Genomic DNA, 14,551 nt, shown 5'->3' with positions numbered 1-14,551 from the left:
GTTGTTAATTTCAAATTTAAATAATTTTTAAAAATTTTAGTTTATTATATAATGTATTAGTTTCCAAATTGATAAATGGAACATTGATAATTANATAATACTAAAATACTAACTATATTATTGTATAATTTTTATTACGTTCAGTATTATAATTGTTATATCATACCAGAAGATTTATTGAGTTGCAATTTGAAAAAAAATAGTAACCTATAGATTCCCACTGTCGTCCGTCCGTTGTCTTTCCTTAATCTCGAGTACGGTGTTAGATAAATGAAATTTAAGACCAGATATGGAAAGATTAGGGGCAGAAAACCCTACATATAAACTTCCGATGCAAACCGGAAGTCACACTATTTTAATTCAAAAATTTTCCCCTGAAAGAATTAGATAGATGACCGGCACGACTCTATTGCTAACGAAAAAGTATGATGTACTGTACAGGGACAAGTCACTACTAATTTGAGGTGGAGAGCATATATTTTAAATTAAATTAATTAAAAATATGATTAAAAATTTCGGCCCGGCATTGTGGCTATGTCACAATAAATAATTTTTCGTTAGCTACATATATTAGCGATTATTCTGCAGATATTATGTTATTTATTTAAAAAAAACAAATGAAAATGATTTTATTGAAATCGGATTATAATAATGCGAAACAAATTTCAAAGATCATAATTTATTTATTTATTGAAAGTATTGTATCACAGAATGTGTCTCTGAAATACTTCTGTTACGTACACTAAACGAATAGAGTAACAAACATATACGAGAGTTAAACATAAATATACATAAATATTTAGAATTAGAAAAATAACACGAAAAATCGCCGATCATAAAATCCAAACCGTGACAAAAAACAGTGAGCATGCATGTTTAAGATCTAAACTGGATTTTAATAAAGGTGGAACTAATATAATCGGCGTATTGTTTTAACTTTCATACTCTAACGCGTTCTAACGTCGATCTCTCTCTATAGATAAATACTTGACTATCTCTCAGAATACATTACACTGTATAGCTTACAAACATACTCACGATATTCATGCACGATCTGAATTCCTATTGATTTTGAAAATTTCAATGAGCAAAAAGGATTCGAGTTCGACAGAATTAAAGATTGCCGAGAAGAAGAGATAAGTTTTTTTCCAAAATAAATACGAATAAAACCAAATTCGAATACCGTCTTATCACATTTCTTGGCTGATCATAAACGAAAATACTTTTCTTTTATCTCTTTTACAAAATGGCATCTTCTGTGCTAATATTAGATTTAATTTAATTTAATACTTGTTAATTATGTTGTTTTCGTAAAGGATGCCACATTGCTATCGGTTTACGTAAGGAAGACATCATTTGGTTCCAGTGAGAGAGTGACTTTCCTGTACATTGTGTTCCTACGAATACGTGTCCAATTGTCGATGGTTTTCTATCAGAATGGTACTCCATTACTGTGAGGCGGAGCTGGACATTTTGCTGAAATTGTAAAAATATAAGATATAAATTATACTATAAGTGAAGATAGAAAAGAAATTTCGTTTTTCTATTCATAAATTATTTGAATCGATTATGCAAATTCCTTTTGTTAATTCAAATTATCTGATAGACGATTTTTCATAAATAATGGTTAGACCATTCATATATTAAAACAAATTTGCACTTAATGTTTTATAATTTAAAACATGAAAAATGAAAATACTGTATATAAAAACCGAACAAAATATAAGCACAAAATTAAAAGAAAAACATTTTTAAATATCGCTTACAATAGACTATTAGGCTAATTCTTCAAACAATTTATAATAAAAAAGACAGTTATAAATATCTATTCTTAAATATGTATAATATTTAAAATATACACAGAGAAAAGATTTTATAAAAGCGCCGTCAATTTATAATTTAATTAATTAATTATGCTGATTTTTATTTTTTAGTTAAGTTACAGATTTTGCAACACTAGTATTATTTGTTGTTGGTTCATGAACTGTCAACAGTATCGATCGTCAGAGCAAGTTATTTTGTCGATTTTATTGGGTGAATACAAAGTTCAACATTGCATTTTTGTCCGGACCAACGAATTTTAAAATCTTACAATCTTGATCCTAACAGTTATAGAATAATATCCTACAGAAGAACAGCCTTGAGGGATGGGATTTCAAATCCCTTTTAGAACATTCTGATTTTTCAAAGGAAATAAATACTTTCTTCTCGGAAATGGAATATAATGTGTATGTCATTATTCAATATTATGAATTATATACTCAAATATTGAATGATTGATTTATTTATTTATGAGAAGCATCAGCACACTAAACAGGCAAGACAAGACATCTCTAATTTTGACTCATGATGTCGCTAAACTTCTCGTGACAAACTTTTCATTTGCTCATCTTTGTAGTTTGATGTCGACACCTTTTTCTGTCATTTGATATTAAGTGCTTAAATAAATAAAGTTGAATGGATGTTTTTTCGATTACCTTTACAATTCAATTTCGAATTTTATAATTCTGCATAGTGCTGCTAAAGTAATACTATAATACTAACTATATTATTGTATAATTTTTATTACGTTCAGTATTATAATTGTTATATCATACCAGAAGATTTATTGAATTGCAATTTGAAAAAAAATAGTAACCTATAGATTCCCACTGTCGTCCGTCCGTTGTCTTTCCTTAATCTCGAGTACGGTGTTAGATAAATGAAATTTAAGACCAGATATGGAAAGATTAGGGGCAGAAAACCCTACATATAAACTTCCGATGCAAACCGGAAGTCACGTNAAAGCGCCGTCAATTTATAATTTAATTAATTAATTATGCTGATTTTTATTTTTTAGTTAAGTTACAGATTTTGCAACTTTAACATTTACGGAAAATTTTTATTATTAATTAATAATCTGCACATATAATTTATTACGAACATTATTAATTGGTGTTATTATCATTACGTATTAAACTACCGTTATGCAAACGGAGCGAGCAGATTTTCCGCCTGAGATGACTAATGTCGAAATATGAAAACGAGAGATCGTCTGCGATAACGGTTGTTTTGCCAGGGGCATTTCTGTCTTTGACAACTCCACGGCAACCGACGATTTTTGTTTGTCAACTACAGAATAGTGAAAAATTTTTCTCTCGTCCGTAACTTCATATCCACAGTCTTATAGTAATCAAATATCGATGCGGATATTTCAATTACTATTATTATTATTTGCAGAAAACAATAAAAGAATTTTAAAATTTTGAATTATGTTATTACAATTTTCACTTTCTTTAGTTCACTTTAGTTCACTTTCATACGTTTCACTGAAAGTGAAACGTATGAATTTGAAATATTAGGCCATAAGTCAGCTGCAATACATGCAATTCTGTATATTATTTTAGCTGATTACAGTATACATACATTTCTACTGTTTGGTTGATTGTGTATTTGCATCCATGGTAAAGCTGATAATTTTTAAATTAAAAAAATTTCAAAATGTCTTTTTGAAAAAGTTTTTATTAAAACGAATCGGTTTATTTTTTCTAAAAATTTTTCTATTTTGAATAGGAATGGGGAATCGAATTTTTTATTTATTTATTTTTTCATTTGGAAATATTTGTTTATTTCTCATTTGTTTCATCTTGCTTTTTTATAAGTAGATTTTCTGGTAGATCCGAATATATTTTCTTCTGCTATTTAGGTTACTTAAGAAATCCATATAGGCCTAGTAGATTTCTTAAGTAAATGAAATACAGTAGCATTTTCCAAATCTATCAATACTATAGATATAGATTTCCATTTTCTATTAATTTATTGGAAAAATATTATAAGACTATGTAATGCGTATTATATATTTGTGATATAAAACTACTGAACACTGGTAGTTAATTAATTGGGAGCTGCGCTCATCAACGGGCTTGTTTTTCCAAGGAGTTTTCGAGATTCGTGTTTAACACCTAAATAGGAGCCATAGAAAGTTCTCCCGGAAGTACTGTACCTCTCCTAGGCAGACCAACTAAATATTGGGTTGCCTTATTTCATCAATCTGATCCAATCTATAAGATAAGGCGGGGAAGATGCCATATCTAATGAGTATGTCGTAAGATACGGGAAACTAACCGTCATTAATTTTCGCAAATTTTACAGGGTAATTGAAAGACATTTTCTTTAACTGTATTTCGTTGGAAAACACCAGATCTTTACTGATAAGATTATAAAAAAAATTAAAATTTTCTATATTTCCCAGACGTATGAATAAGATGCCAGTGGTATGGAATATGAATTAGTTAAAGTTAAAGAATATTTTTTCAGTGTTACATGTTGTATAATTAACGCCACACCCACCAACTAATGACATTATTGTAAGCATATTTTACAGTACTGTATTAAATCTTTTGGCATTACATTTTCCTTAAACTTCAAAAAATACGTAAACAGAACTTAAATGTAGAATCTTGCTCAAACGTCAGAAAAAGATGCCGCCGCTGTCTGCTCCTCAAAATGGCTCTTTGAAAACATGGTTCCACTCACCCTTTGTTAGCCAGCCACACAGTTCTGAATAATATGTAAAAATATCATCTTACATCAAACACAGTATCAACAGTCTTTACATTTCTTGAGAAACAATTACAACATGTTTCTCAACAGCAACAATGTGCATAAATCCGCAGATGCCTCGGATGAATAAAACCAAAAGAAAGTTGTATGTCTTACACTGCACACGCAGACAGCAATAATTGCAAATGAGTTGCTCTGACTTCTGTAGGCTGATGAACGAGTTGCATGTGACTTCTCTAGACGTATCTTATATTTTTGATAATGCTTTATAATTGAAAAATATCTCATTTAAAAAAATTTAGCAAGTTACATTTGATACATAAGATAAATATCAGATACATAAAAACACTTTTAAAAAAATAAAGAGAAATTTTTTCTCTGATACAATCTATAAATCACAAATTGTATACAGTATAACTAATGCATTTACTAACTAGCTTCAGCTATAAAATTTAAAATGTTTTATAACAAGCTGATAGAGTAAAACATTATTTTCTTTTCGTCAGTATTAATTTTGCTTTTAATTTTACAGCTACTTCTTTATACTAAATCAAATTTAACTGATTTGATAGCACAGTTATAACACAATTAGATAATCGACTTTCGATTTAGAAGACAGTTATACTTTGCAAACGCCGAAGAAAAATTTGCAAATCTGAAGAAGAAGCTTATGTTTATAATTCGAGATTTACATGGTAAAGTAACGAATTTTTATATTATTATTAGTAAACCAATAGGTAACATTTTACTACAAAATCTCTATATTAATTAATACATATAATCGAAATTTAAAAAATAAAAACAAAATTAACATGTAAATAATTTTAATTTAAGAGTTCGAACGGGATATATATTTAGAATAATTTATGTAGATCTATTTTTAAAATTCTAAATTTCTTATAAGAGTAAAATGGTTCTGTACAGTAAAATAAATATATCACTTGTAAAAATAAAAACTTTATTTGTAAACAGAGAATCTTAACTGTTACTTATCTTTCATTTTTTTTTAATCTTTATGTGGAGGCTTTAAATGTAAATTTAATTTAAGGCCTTTTGAATATACCTTTTAATATTTTTAAATGGAATTTAGTATACCATTATTTTTCTTTGGGGTCTTTGAGCTAGAAAACTTAAACAAGCACTTAGCTTAAATTTTAATTATATCTTAATCAACATTATATATATACAGGACTATATATTTATTTTAGAAGTTTAAAAACTTATTTAAAATATATTACATTTCAATTTTATTCGGTAGTTTTAGATCTTAAATTAAGAATAAAATTAATTTTTTGAAGTATATTATGAAAATAACAATCTGTTATCTACTTACGAGCGTGTAACGGCGTAAAGGCACGAAGTCTGCCATCTTAATAGTAATATAGAAATTTGTGTTTGTTAATAATACAATTGATCATCCCATTATTGCATGTTAATAAACAGAAAATTAATAATTTTCTATCTACCAACACACAATAAGTCAATTTAAAAAGTTAAATTTGGCAGATAAAATATTGGTGATATTTACAATCTAGAATTAGTCCTTGATTCTATTGTAAATTAAATAGATGAAAAGTTTTTGTATGTATTTATTCGAAATAACATTTAATATAATCGTCCGTAACTTCATATCCACAGTCTTATAGTAATCAAATATCGATGCGGATATTTCAATTACTATTATTATTATTTGCAGAAAACAATAAAAGAATTTTAAAATTTTGAATTATGTTATTACAATTTTCACTTTCTTTAGTTCACTTTAGTTCACTTTCATACGTTTCACTGAAAGTGAAACGTATGAATTTGAAATATTAGGCCATAAGTCAGCTGCAATACATGCAATTCTGTATATTATTTTAGCTGATTACAGTATACATACATTTCTACTGTTTGGTTGATTGTGTATTTGCATCCATGGTAAAGCTGATAATTTTTAAATTAAAAAAATTTCAAAATGTCTTTTTGAAAAAGTTTTTATTAAAACGAATCGGTTTATTTTTTCTAAAAATTTTTCTATTTTGAATAGGAATGGGGAATCGAATTTTTTATTTATTTATTTTTTCATTTGGAAATATTTGTTTATTTCTCATTTGTTTCATCTTGCTTTTTTATAAGTAGATTTTCTGGTAGATCCGAATATATTTTCTTCTGCTATTTAGGTTACTTAAGAAATCCATATAGGCCTAGTAGATTTCTTAAGTAAATGAAATACAGTAGCATTTTCCAAATCTATCAATACTATAGATATAGATTTCCATTTTCTATTAATTTATTGGAAAAATATTATAAGACTATGTAATGCGTATTATATATTTGTGATATAAAACTACTGAACACTGGTAGTTAATTAATTGGGAGCTGCGCTCATCAACGGGCTTGTTTTTCCAAGGAGTTTTCGAGATTCGTGTTTAACACCTAAATAGGAGCCATAGAAAGTTCTCCCGGAAGTACTGTACCTCTCCTAGGCAGACCAACTAAATATTGGGTTGCCTTATTTCATCAATCTGATCCAATCTATAAGATAAGGCGGGGAAGATGCCATATCTAATGAGTATGTCGTAAGATACGGGAAACTAACCGTCATTAATTTTCGCAAATTTTACAGGGTAATTGAAAGACATTTTCTTTAACTGTATTTCGTTGGAAAACACCAGATCTTTACTGATAAGATTATAAAAAAAATTAAAATTTTCTATATTTCCCAGACGTATGAATAAGATGCCAGTGGTATGGAATATGAATTAGTTAAAGTTAAAGAATATTTTTTCAGTGTTACATGTTGTATAATTAACGCCACACCCACCAACTAATGACATTATTGTAAGCATATTTTACAGTACTGTATTAAATCTTTTGGCATTACATTTTCCTTAAACTTCAAAAAATACGTAAACAGAACTTAAATGTAGAATCTTGCTCAAACGTCAGAAAAAGATGCCGCCGCTGTCTGCTCCTCAAAATGGCTCTTTGAAAACATGGTTCCACTCACCCTTTGTTAGCCAGCCACACAGTTCTGAATAATATGTAAAAATATCATCTTACATCAAACACAGTATCAACAGTCTTTACATTTCTTGAGAAACAATTACAACATGTTTCTCAACAGCAACAATGTGCATAAATCCGCAGATGCCTCGGATGAATAAAACCAAAAGAAAGTTGTATGTCTTACACTGCACACGCAGACAGCAATAATTGCAAATGAGTTGCTCTGACTTCTGTAGGCTGATGAACGAGTTGCATGTGACTTCTCTAGACGTATCTTATATTTTTGATAATGCTTTATAATTGAAAAATATCTCATTTAAAAAAATTTAGCAAGTTACATTTGATACATAAGATAAATATCAGATACATAAAAACACTTTTAAAAAAATAAAGAGAAATTTTTTCTCTGATACAATCTATAAATCACAAATTGTATACAGTATAACTAATGCATTTACTAACTAGCTTCAGCTATAAAATTTAAAATGTTTTATAACAAGCTGATAGAGTAAAACATTATTTTCTTTTCGTCAGTATTAATTTTGCTTTTAATTTTACAGCTACTTCTTTATACTAAATCAAATTTAACTGATTTGATAGCACAGTTATAACACAATTAGATAATCGACTTTCGATTTAGAAGACAGTTATACTTTGCAAACGCCGAAGAAAAATTTGCAAATCTGAAGAAGAAGCTTATGTTTATAATTCGAGATTTACATGGTAAAGTAACGAATTTTTATATTATTATTAGTAAACCAATAGGTAACATTTTACTACAANAAATTATTCTTTCAATCACCATAACAGTGTATTTACTTATTCTAGAAGTAAGAAAAAATATATATAATACCTGTAAGGCATTTAAAGGAACAGAAAATATCATTGATTCATTGAAAATAGGATTCCTTTCATCTTTTTTCACAGAAGTTTTCTTCTTGCAAATCTTCTTTCCATTCTGCATCAAATACACTTTAACAAATGGATCTTTAAAGTGACAAAATAATAATGATTTATTACAGAATTCAAACAGACCAAAATGTAGTTACTAATGTAATGATATCTACCTCCACTTTCTTTATCATTATTCCACCTCAAGTTTCTAGCTTTTACAACTACAACAGTAAGCCTTTCAGCAGTCGGAAGATAACTTAAGGAAAACATTAAATCTCCCAAATCACTAGAATCCTGTTAAAAATTTATATGTATANTGTAAAAAATTATTAATAGCATGTTTTTAATGTAATATGGTTGCTGTTTATTCAATTTCTATATATAACGTCCTTTTAATCCAAAAAACTTGTTTGGTAGACGGTCTCACAGCATTTATATATAGAAATTAATAAAATTTTCTAATTAGTTCACTGGAGTATCATAAGATTAATTTATTACGTTTTAAAATACTGTAGCCCTCTCGTTATATCGTGCATGCAGGAAGACAAACCAAATGAACTATATATCAGGTTGGCGATATGACATTTGTATCTATTCATTATTGGCTAAAGCCTTTTTATATTTTGAAGACAAAACATAGTATGATATATCCGAATGAATGATATAACGAGAAACTACTGTATTAAGAAAAAAGAGAATAGAAAGTAATACAATAAAATTTATTAATATAGATAGACTTAATTAAGATAATGTCTATAAACTATCAAAAATAATGCAATTACAAGTAAAACGATAAAACAAGTTAATTGATAAAATTAATGTAAGCAATATATAATGACAATAATATAATTCACACGTTACTCTATATCTCTATTATTTGGTAGAAGATAGCTTTAATATGACATATTTCTTTAATTTCTAAACTATGATCTAGAATCTAGATCAGCATTTCTCAAACTATAAGACACTACCCAATATTGGGTCGCGTTCAAATTTTAATGGGTCTCGAAACGATATTACCTTCCGAAGAAATATTTGTAATACTTATATTATTGAAATATTCTCTATGAACTGAGAACAATAGATGCATCTGTTAAGTACTGAAAACTTTTAACAAGATTTTCTTATAATTATTATTGTTATTTAGTAATAACAATTGTTAATTAGATAATAAAATTAAGATTATAGAATGTGTGTACATGAAATTGATTTCTTTTTTCTATTAAAATAGAAATTTTATGTAAAGTCGTAGTCATAAAGCCATTTAAGTTGCAATGGTTTTGAAAATATTTCCTTATTTATTGAAATTTTTAGGTTTATCCTCATACATAACAATAAATTATTTAAAAAAATAAATATCGAATGATTTTGGCACAAGTGGATCAATAAATAATCTTTTCCTGTGTATACAGAATGAAATTAACAAATTACTCTTCCAATCAGAAAAATATATTTTAAAAAAGATTTATTAACTTTATAAAAAAAAAAGCTTGTAATATTTTTCAAAATAGACTCCATCGTCAGTCATACGTTTTTAACAGTTAAATTTTAATAATAAAAACTGAAATTAAAGTAAGTTATTGTTACAGTTATTTGTTACAAATCGAAATTGGCATAAACTGTTCTTAGTAGAAATGTACTTAATGTTACATTTCACATGTGGATGTTATTATCAATTAATGTATGATTTTATTTTGTTGCATAATATACGGTGCTCCAGTTTAACAGATTTTTAAAAATTTTTATATAATAAGCATTTAGGTTGCGAAACCATTACAAATACATTGGGTCGCGTGAGCAAAACGTTTGAGAAACTCGGATCTAGAAAATCAATCGAAGAGACAAAATATAAATTTAATTCTTTCATATTATACAATTAGAATATAATTAGAAAACTCTTCGAATTCTTACGAATACCCCAATCTATTTTCTAATATCAATAAAATGATAATTGTTAAATGAAAAATTGTGAACTTTGTAGATCCAAATATTTCTTTACTAAAAAGTTTTTTAATATAAAATTCCAAGAAAAATGTCAACTGACTTCTCAACTGAAAGACATTTTATAAATTTAAAGAAAAAGTTTATTAATTATCTTATTAAAAGCAAGGAGAAAATTAGATTATACAAAATTTTGTTTTAATTATAATTTGTTTAAAACTTAAATTAANTTGCAAATCTTCTTTCCATTCTGCATCAAATACACTTTAACAAATGGATCTTTAAAGTGACAAAATAATAATGATTTATTACAGAATTCAAACAGACCAAAATGTAGTTACTAATGTAATGATATCTACCTCCACTTTCTTTATCATTATTCCACCTCAAGTTTCTAGCTTTTACAACTACAACAGTAAGCCTTTCAGCAGTCGGAAGATAACTTAAGGAAAACATTAAATCTCCCAAATCACTAGAATCCTGTTAAAAATTTATATGTATATTTATATTTTAAAATTTCATCCAAAATGTGTATAAACTATAAAGGTTTAATGCAAACTCAAAATTTTAGAACTTATTCAATTGGATTTTCAAAATTTAAATTTAAAATTTTTCTCATCATTGGTTATTTAGAAAGAAAACTTGAATAAATTTAAATATCATTGACTATTTTTAAATTTAAAATTTTTTTCATATTATTGATTACTTCAGTAATATAAAATAAAATGGTATTCGTTAGTGGTGATTTTCAAATTTAAAATGCATATTAGGCCTATATATTATTATTAGGGTCACGAAAAAATATTCTGCGATATTTTTGGTTATTTTAAAACTTTGTATTCTTTTCTATATCACTGAATGATAGAATAATAGATAATTTATAATTTATTATTTGAATTAGTAAAATTCAAGCATTGATATCAGAAACAGTGATTACAGGTAATACAGAAATGCTTACACTAATAATTTTCCCTTAGATTTAGAAAATATTTTAACTTCAATTGAAAATAATTACAGTAATTATCAACCATTGGAATAATTAATCTAGAATTTCAAATTTTATTAATTACTTCAAAAATACTTAAACATTATATTCTTATAAAATTCCATGCTTTTATATTTCTATATGCAATTACTAAATATTTTAACTGATTAGTAAGAATTAATTGATTGAATAATATAATCAACATATTTTTCTTCAATATTCTTTTCTTAGCTATTTAAAATCAAATTTTTATATAGTTAAATTAGAGATTAATACGTAATTTAAAAAAAACAAGCATAATTTAATACATATTACGTTTCATATGTTCATATATAAGAAATTTTTAATATTAATTTACCTTATTCGGTTCCAAAATTGGTATCCAATCAACGAATGTCTTACGCAAATCGACTTCTAATAAATTAACAACAGCTTCACCAATCAATGTATTCGTATATTTATCGCATGTGTACACATAACACGTAACAATTCTTTGCGGCAATTCTTTTCTATCTACTCCAAATAAGAATCGTTCCTTGAAAATGGGCTCGTTTGTACGTTTTTGAATCTACAAAATAGTTAGCAATGAATACCAGTATCTAATGAACATAGAATTTGCTCAATTAATTCAGTTAGCACTTATTATTATCCATTATCATTTGAATTTTATATCTATTTAAATCATTACTTACTCGAGTCTGCATATTGGTTGATTTGTCAGGCAAAAGAAAAACACGAACGTAACTGTCAACAGGTACATTGGGTTCAGTACCAACTAAATCACGTGCTTGATTTACAAGAACCATTAAATCTTCTGTTTCACTAAAAGTATATAAAAATTAAATTATTGATAAATCACTTCTTCCCTAATTTAAAATCTAGTTCTTTGTAGTTTTAATTGTTATTAAAAGAATTTTAATATTGTAATAGAAAAATTTTATTTTGAAATTCAATTATTATTACATTTTTTTAAAGTTAATAGATAAGTATTCATTAGAATTTGTAGTATTTATATAAATTCCAATCATTTATTTTGATTTCGTTATTTTGTTTTTTTTTTTAATTCATGTAAAACTAAAGTTTTAGTTCAGAAGTATGAATTTATACAGAAAAGATAATATTAATAAATCAGTAAAATTATATAGAAATGAACTTGTTTTATTTATATTGTGTTCATTAGATTGTGGTAGATATAGAAATGATAATGATGCAGTGAGAACTATAAAAACGAGAGATACGTAATCATTTAAAAAGACTGCAAAGCAAATAATGAAAATAGACCTAAATAAAGTGTTTCTGTGAAACGATTCATATTTAATAAATAATGTAAATATATAAGACTATTTTCACAAATTTTTTAATTCTATACAAAATTAGAAATGTATCCGTATCCAGCAGCATACAAAATATTGATACTTTGTTAATTTGTATAATACTGATTGTGATATAATTTACAGCAATTGGGTAGCAACTCTCAAAAACTGTAGATCTATAAATTTCCAGTGACGTTCGTCTGTCTATCCTTCCTTAATCTCAAGAACGGAGTTAGATGAAAGTCAAGACCAGATATGGAAAGCTTAAAGATAGAAGCCCGCAATTAAATATATACGAACATCCGGTTTGGTCTGGAAGTCACGTTATTTCAATTCAAAATTTTCTCCTGAATGGAATTAGAAAGATACTGGCATGACAGCGTTGTTAACAGGAAAAGTATGGTGTACAGGGGTAAGGCACTAAAATTGAGAGCATTGGACGAAAAATTGCAACCCGGCATTGTGGCGATGTCACAATAAATAATTGCTCGTATAATTCATATGCATCAATGTCCTTAATTTAAACAAATTATTCTTTCAATCACCATAACAGTGTATTTCTATTAATAAGACTTATCACACTGGTGTATAAGATTACAGCAACACAGTCACACAGATTAAAATTGTTTTATTTACAACTAGCTGTACCCGGCCACGCGTTGCTGTGGCTCAAAATGTATCTATTATAAATGTATAATACTCTCCGCGGGAGGGAATTTCGAAAAATTCTTTTTTAGTGTACATTCTCTTGACGTACCCTATTAAAACGCAAAAAACCGCATCTAAAATAGAATAATAGAAGATCAGTTCTTCACGGTAAGCCTTAATTTTGTCTCTCTCCCCCGCGGGGGGAATTTCGACATCTATATAGTACTAGCTTACCCGTCGCGCATTGCTGCGATCTCAGAAGAAACGAAATTCAAGCAAACTCGTTATGATAAAATTAAATTTACATTTTATTATTTTTATTGAAACTTATTATTATTATTCATTTTCATCGGGAAAACATTTCAAAGTGTCGTTTCAATTCTATTTATTTATTGGAGTGCTTGTGGATACACGATATTTTTTGTTTTTCCGTCTGGTGCGTACACGAATAAATCGGAAGGTTTTCCGACGCGTGAGCCGGCCACATACAGTTGTCCATGCGAGAAGCACGGATTCTCCAAATTTAGCCCACACACTCGCAGCGATTGTCAGAAGTGCGATATTCCCCATTTATATATATATTTTTTAATCCTTTATAATTTTAATTATTTAATTGCTCCTTCCTCTCTTCCTTGGCATGTTGTGAAATTTCTGATAGTTGGATAATAAACCGTTTTATTGTAATTTGTCTTTTTAAATTATTTTGAGTCGATATTAAAATTTGGAAAAGGGGGGATACCTAGATCGGTAAAATACGCGAATTTCTTCCTACAACTTCGGTTGTTGTTCGGGGTACAGTTAAGGTTTTAACGAAGCTCGAGCGAATACATAATTAGCAAAAAAAAGTTGAAATAAAGTGATTAAACAAAAATTATTACAAATATCGTAAATAACAGTTCACAAATGCATATATAGAGATATTTTTTAAAGGGGGGAAATGGTCTTCACAATTTGAAATCGATCGGACACACTGTGCTCTAATGCTCGTGTAAACGCGCGCCATCTATCGTAGGATAAATGTACTTCGCGGGAGTGTATTAAAAAATTAAAAAAACTTTCCAAAGTTTCATGGCAATCGTACTATGCCACAAACCTACGCCGGAGTATATTAAACAACTTCTCAAAGTTTCACGACAATCGGATAAACGGTGTGGTAATGCATGAAGGACAGACACACACACACACACACATACATTCATTTTTATATATATAGATTACAGGTAATTCTAAATAAAAC

General features: G+C 27.6%; 1 protein-coding gene across 1 annotated transcript in view; it reads right to left on the bottom strand.

Moving 5' to 3' along the window:
* Window positions 1–676: 676 nt before the first annotated feature.
* LOC111623893 (synaptotagmin-7-like) overlaps window positions 677–14,551 on the bottom strand; it is a 32,206-nt gene continuing 18,331 nt past the window's right edge. Inside the window, exons 8-16 of the mRNA XM_023366624.1 lie at window positions 12,046–12,175; window positions 11,712–11,921; window positions 10,728–10,848; window positions 10,603–10,647; window positions 10,468–10,478; window positions 8,601–8,721; window positions 8,387–8,520; window positions 5,876–5,911; window positions 677–1,476 (exon numbers count right to left, since the gene is read on the bottom strand). Coding sequence (XP_023222392.1) covers window positions 1,294–1,476; window positions 5,876–5,911; window positions 8,387–8,520; window positions 8,601–8,721; window positions 10,468–10,478; window positions 10,603–10,647; window positions 10,728–10,848; window positions 11,712–11,921; window positions 12,046–12,175 — 991 coding nt within the window. The 3' untranslated portion in view covers window positions 677–1,293. The remainder of the gene's footprint in view (window positions 1,477–5,875; window positions 5,912–8,386; window positions 8,521–8,600; window positions 8,722–10,467; window positions 10,479–10,602; window positions 10,648–10,727; window positions 10,849–11,711; window positions 11,922–12,045; window positions 12,176–14,551) is intronic.

This window comes from Centruroides sculpturatus, unplaced genomic scaffold, assembly GCF_000671375.1.
Source record: "Centruroides sculpturatus isolate CEXI.00-Female unplaced genomic scaffold, Cexi_2.0 scaffold250, whole genome shotgun sequence".
Taxonomy (NCBI): domain Eukaryota; kingdom Metazoa; phylum Arthropoda; class Arachnida; order Scorpiones; family Buthidae; genus Centruroides; species Centruroides sculpturatus.
This window is presented reverse-complemented; position numbering and strand designations above follow the sequence as displayed.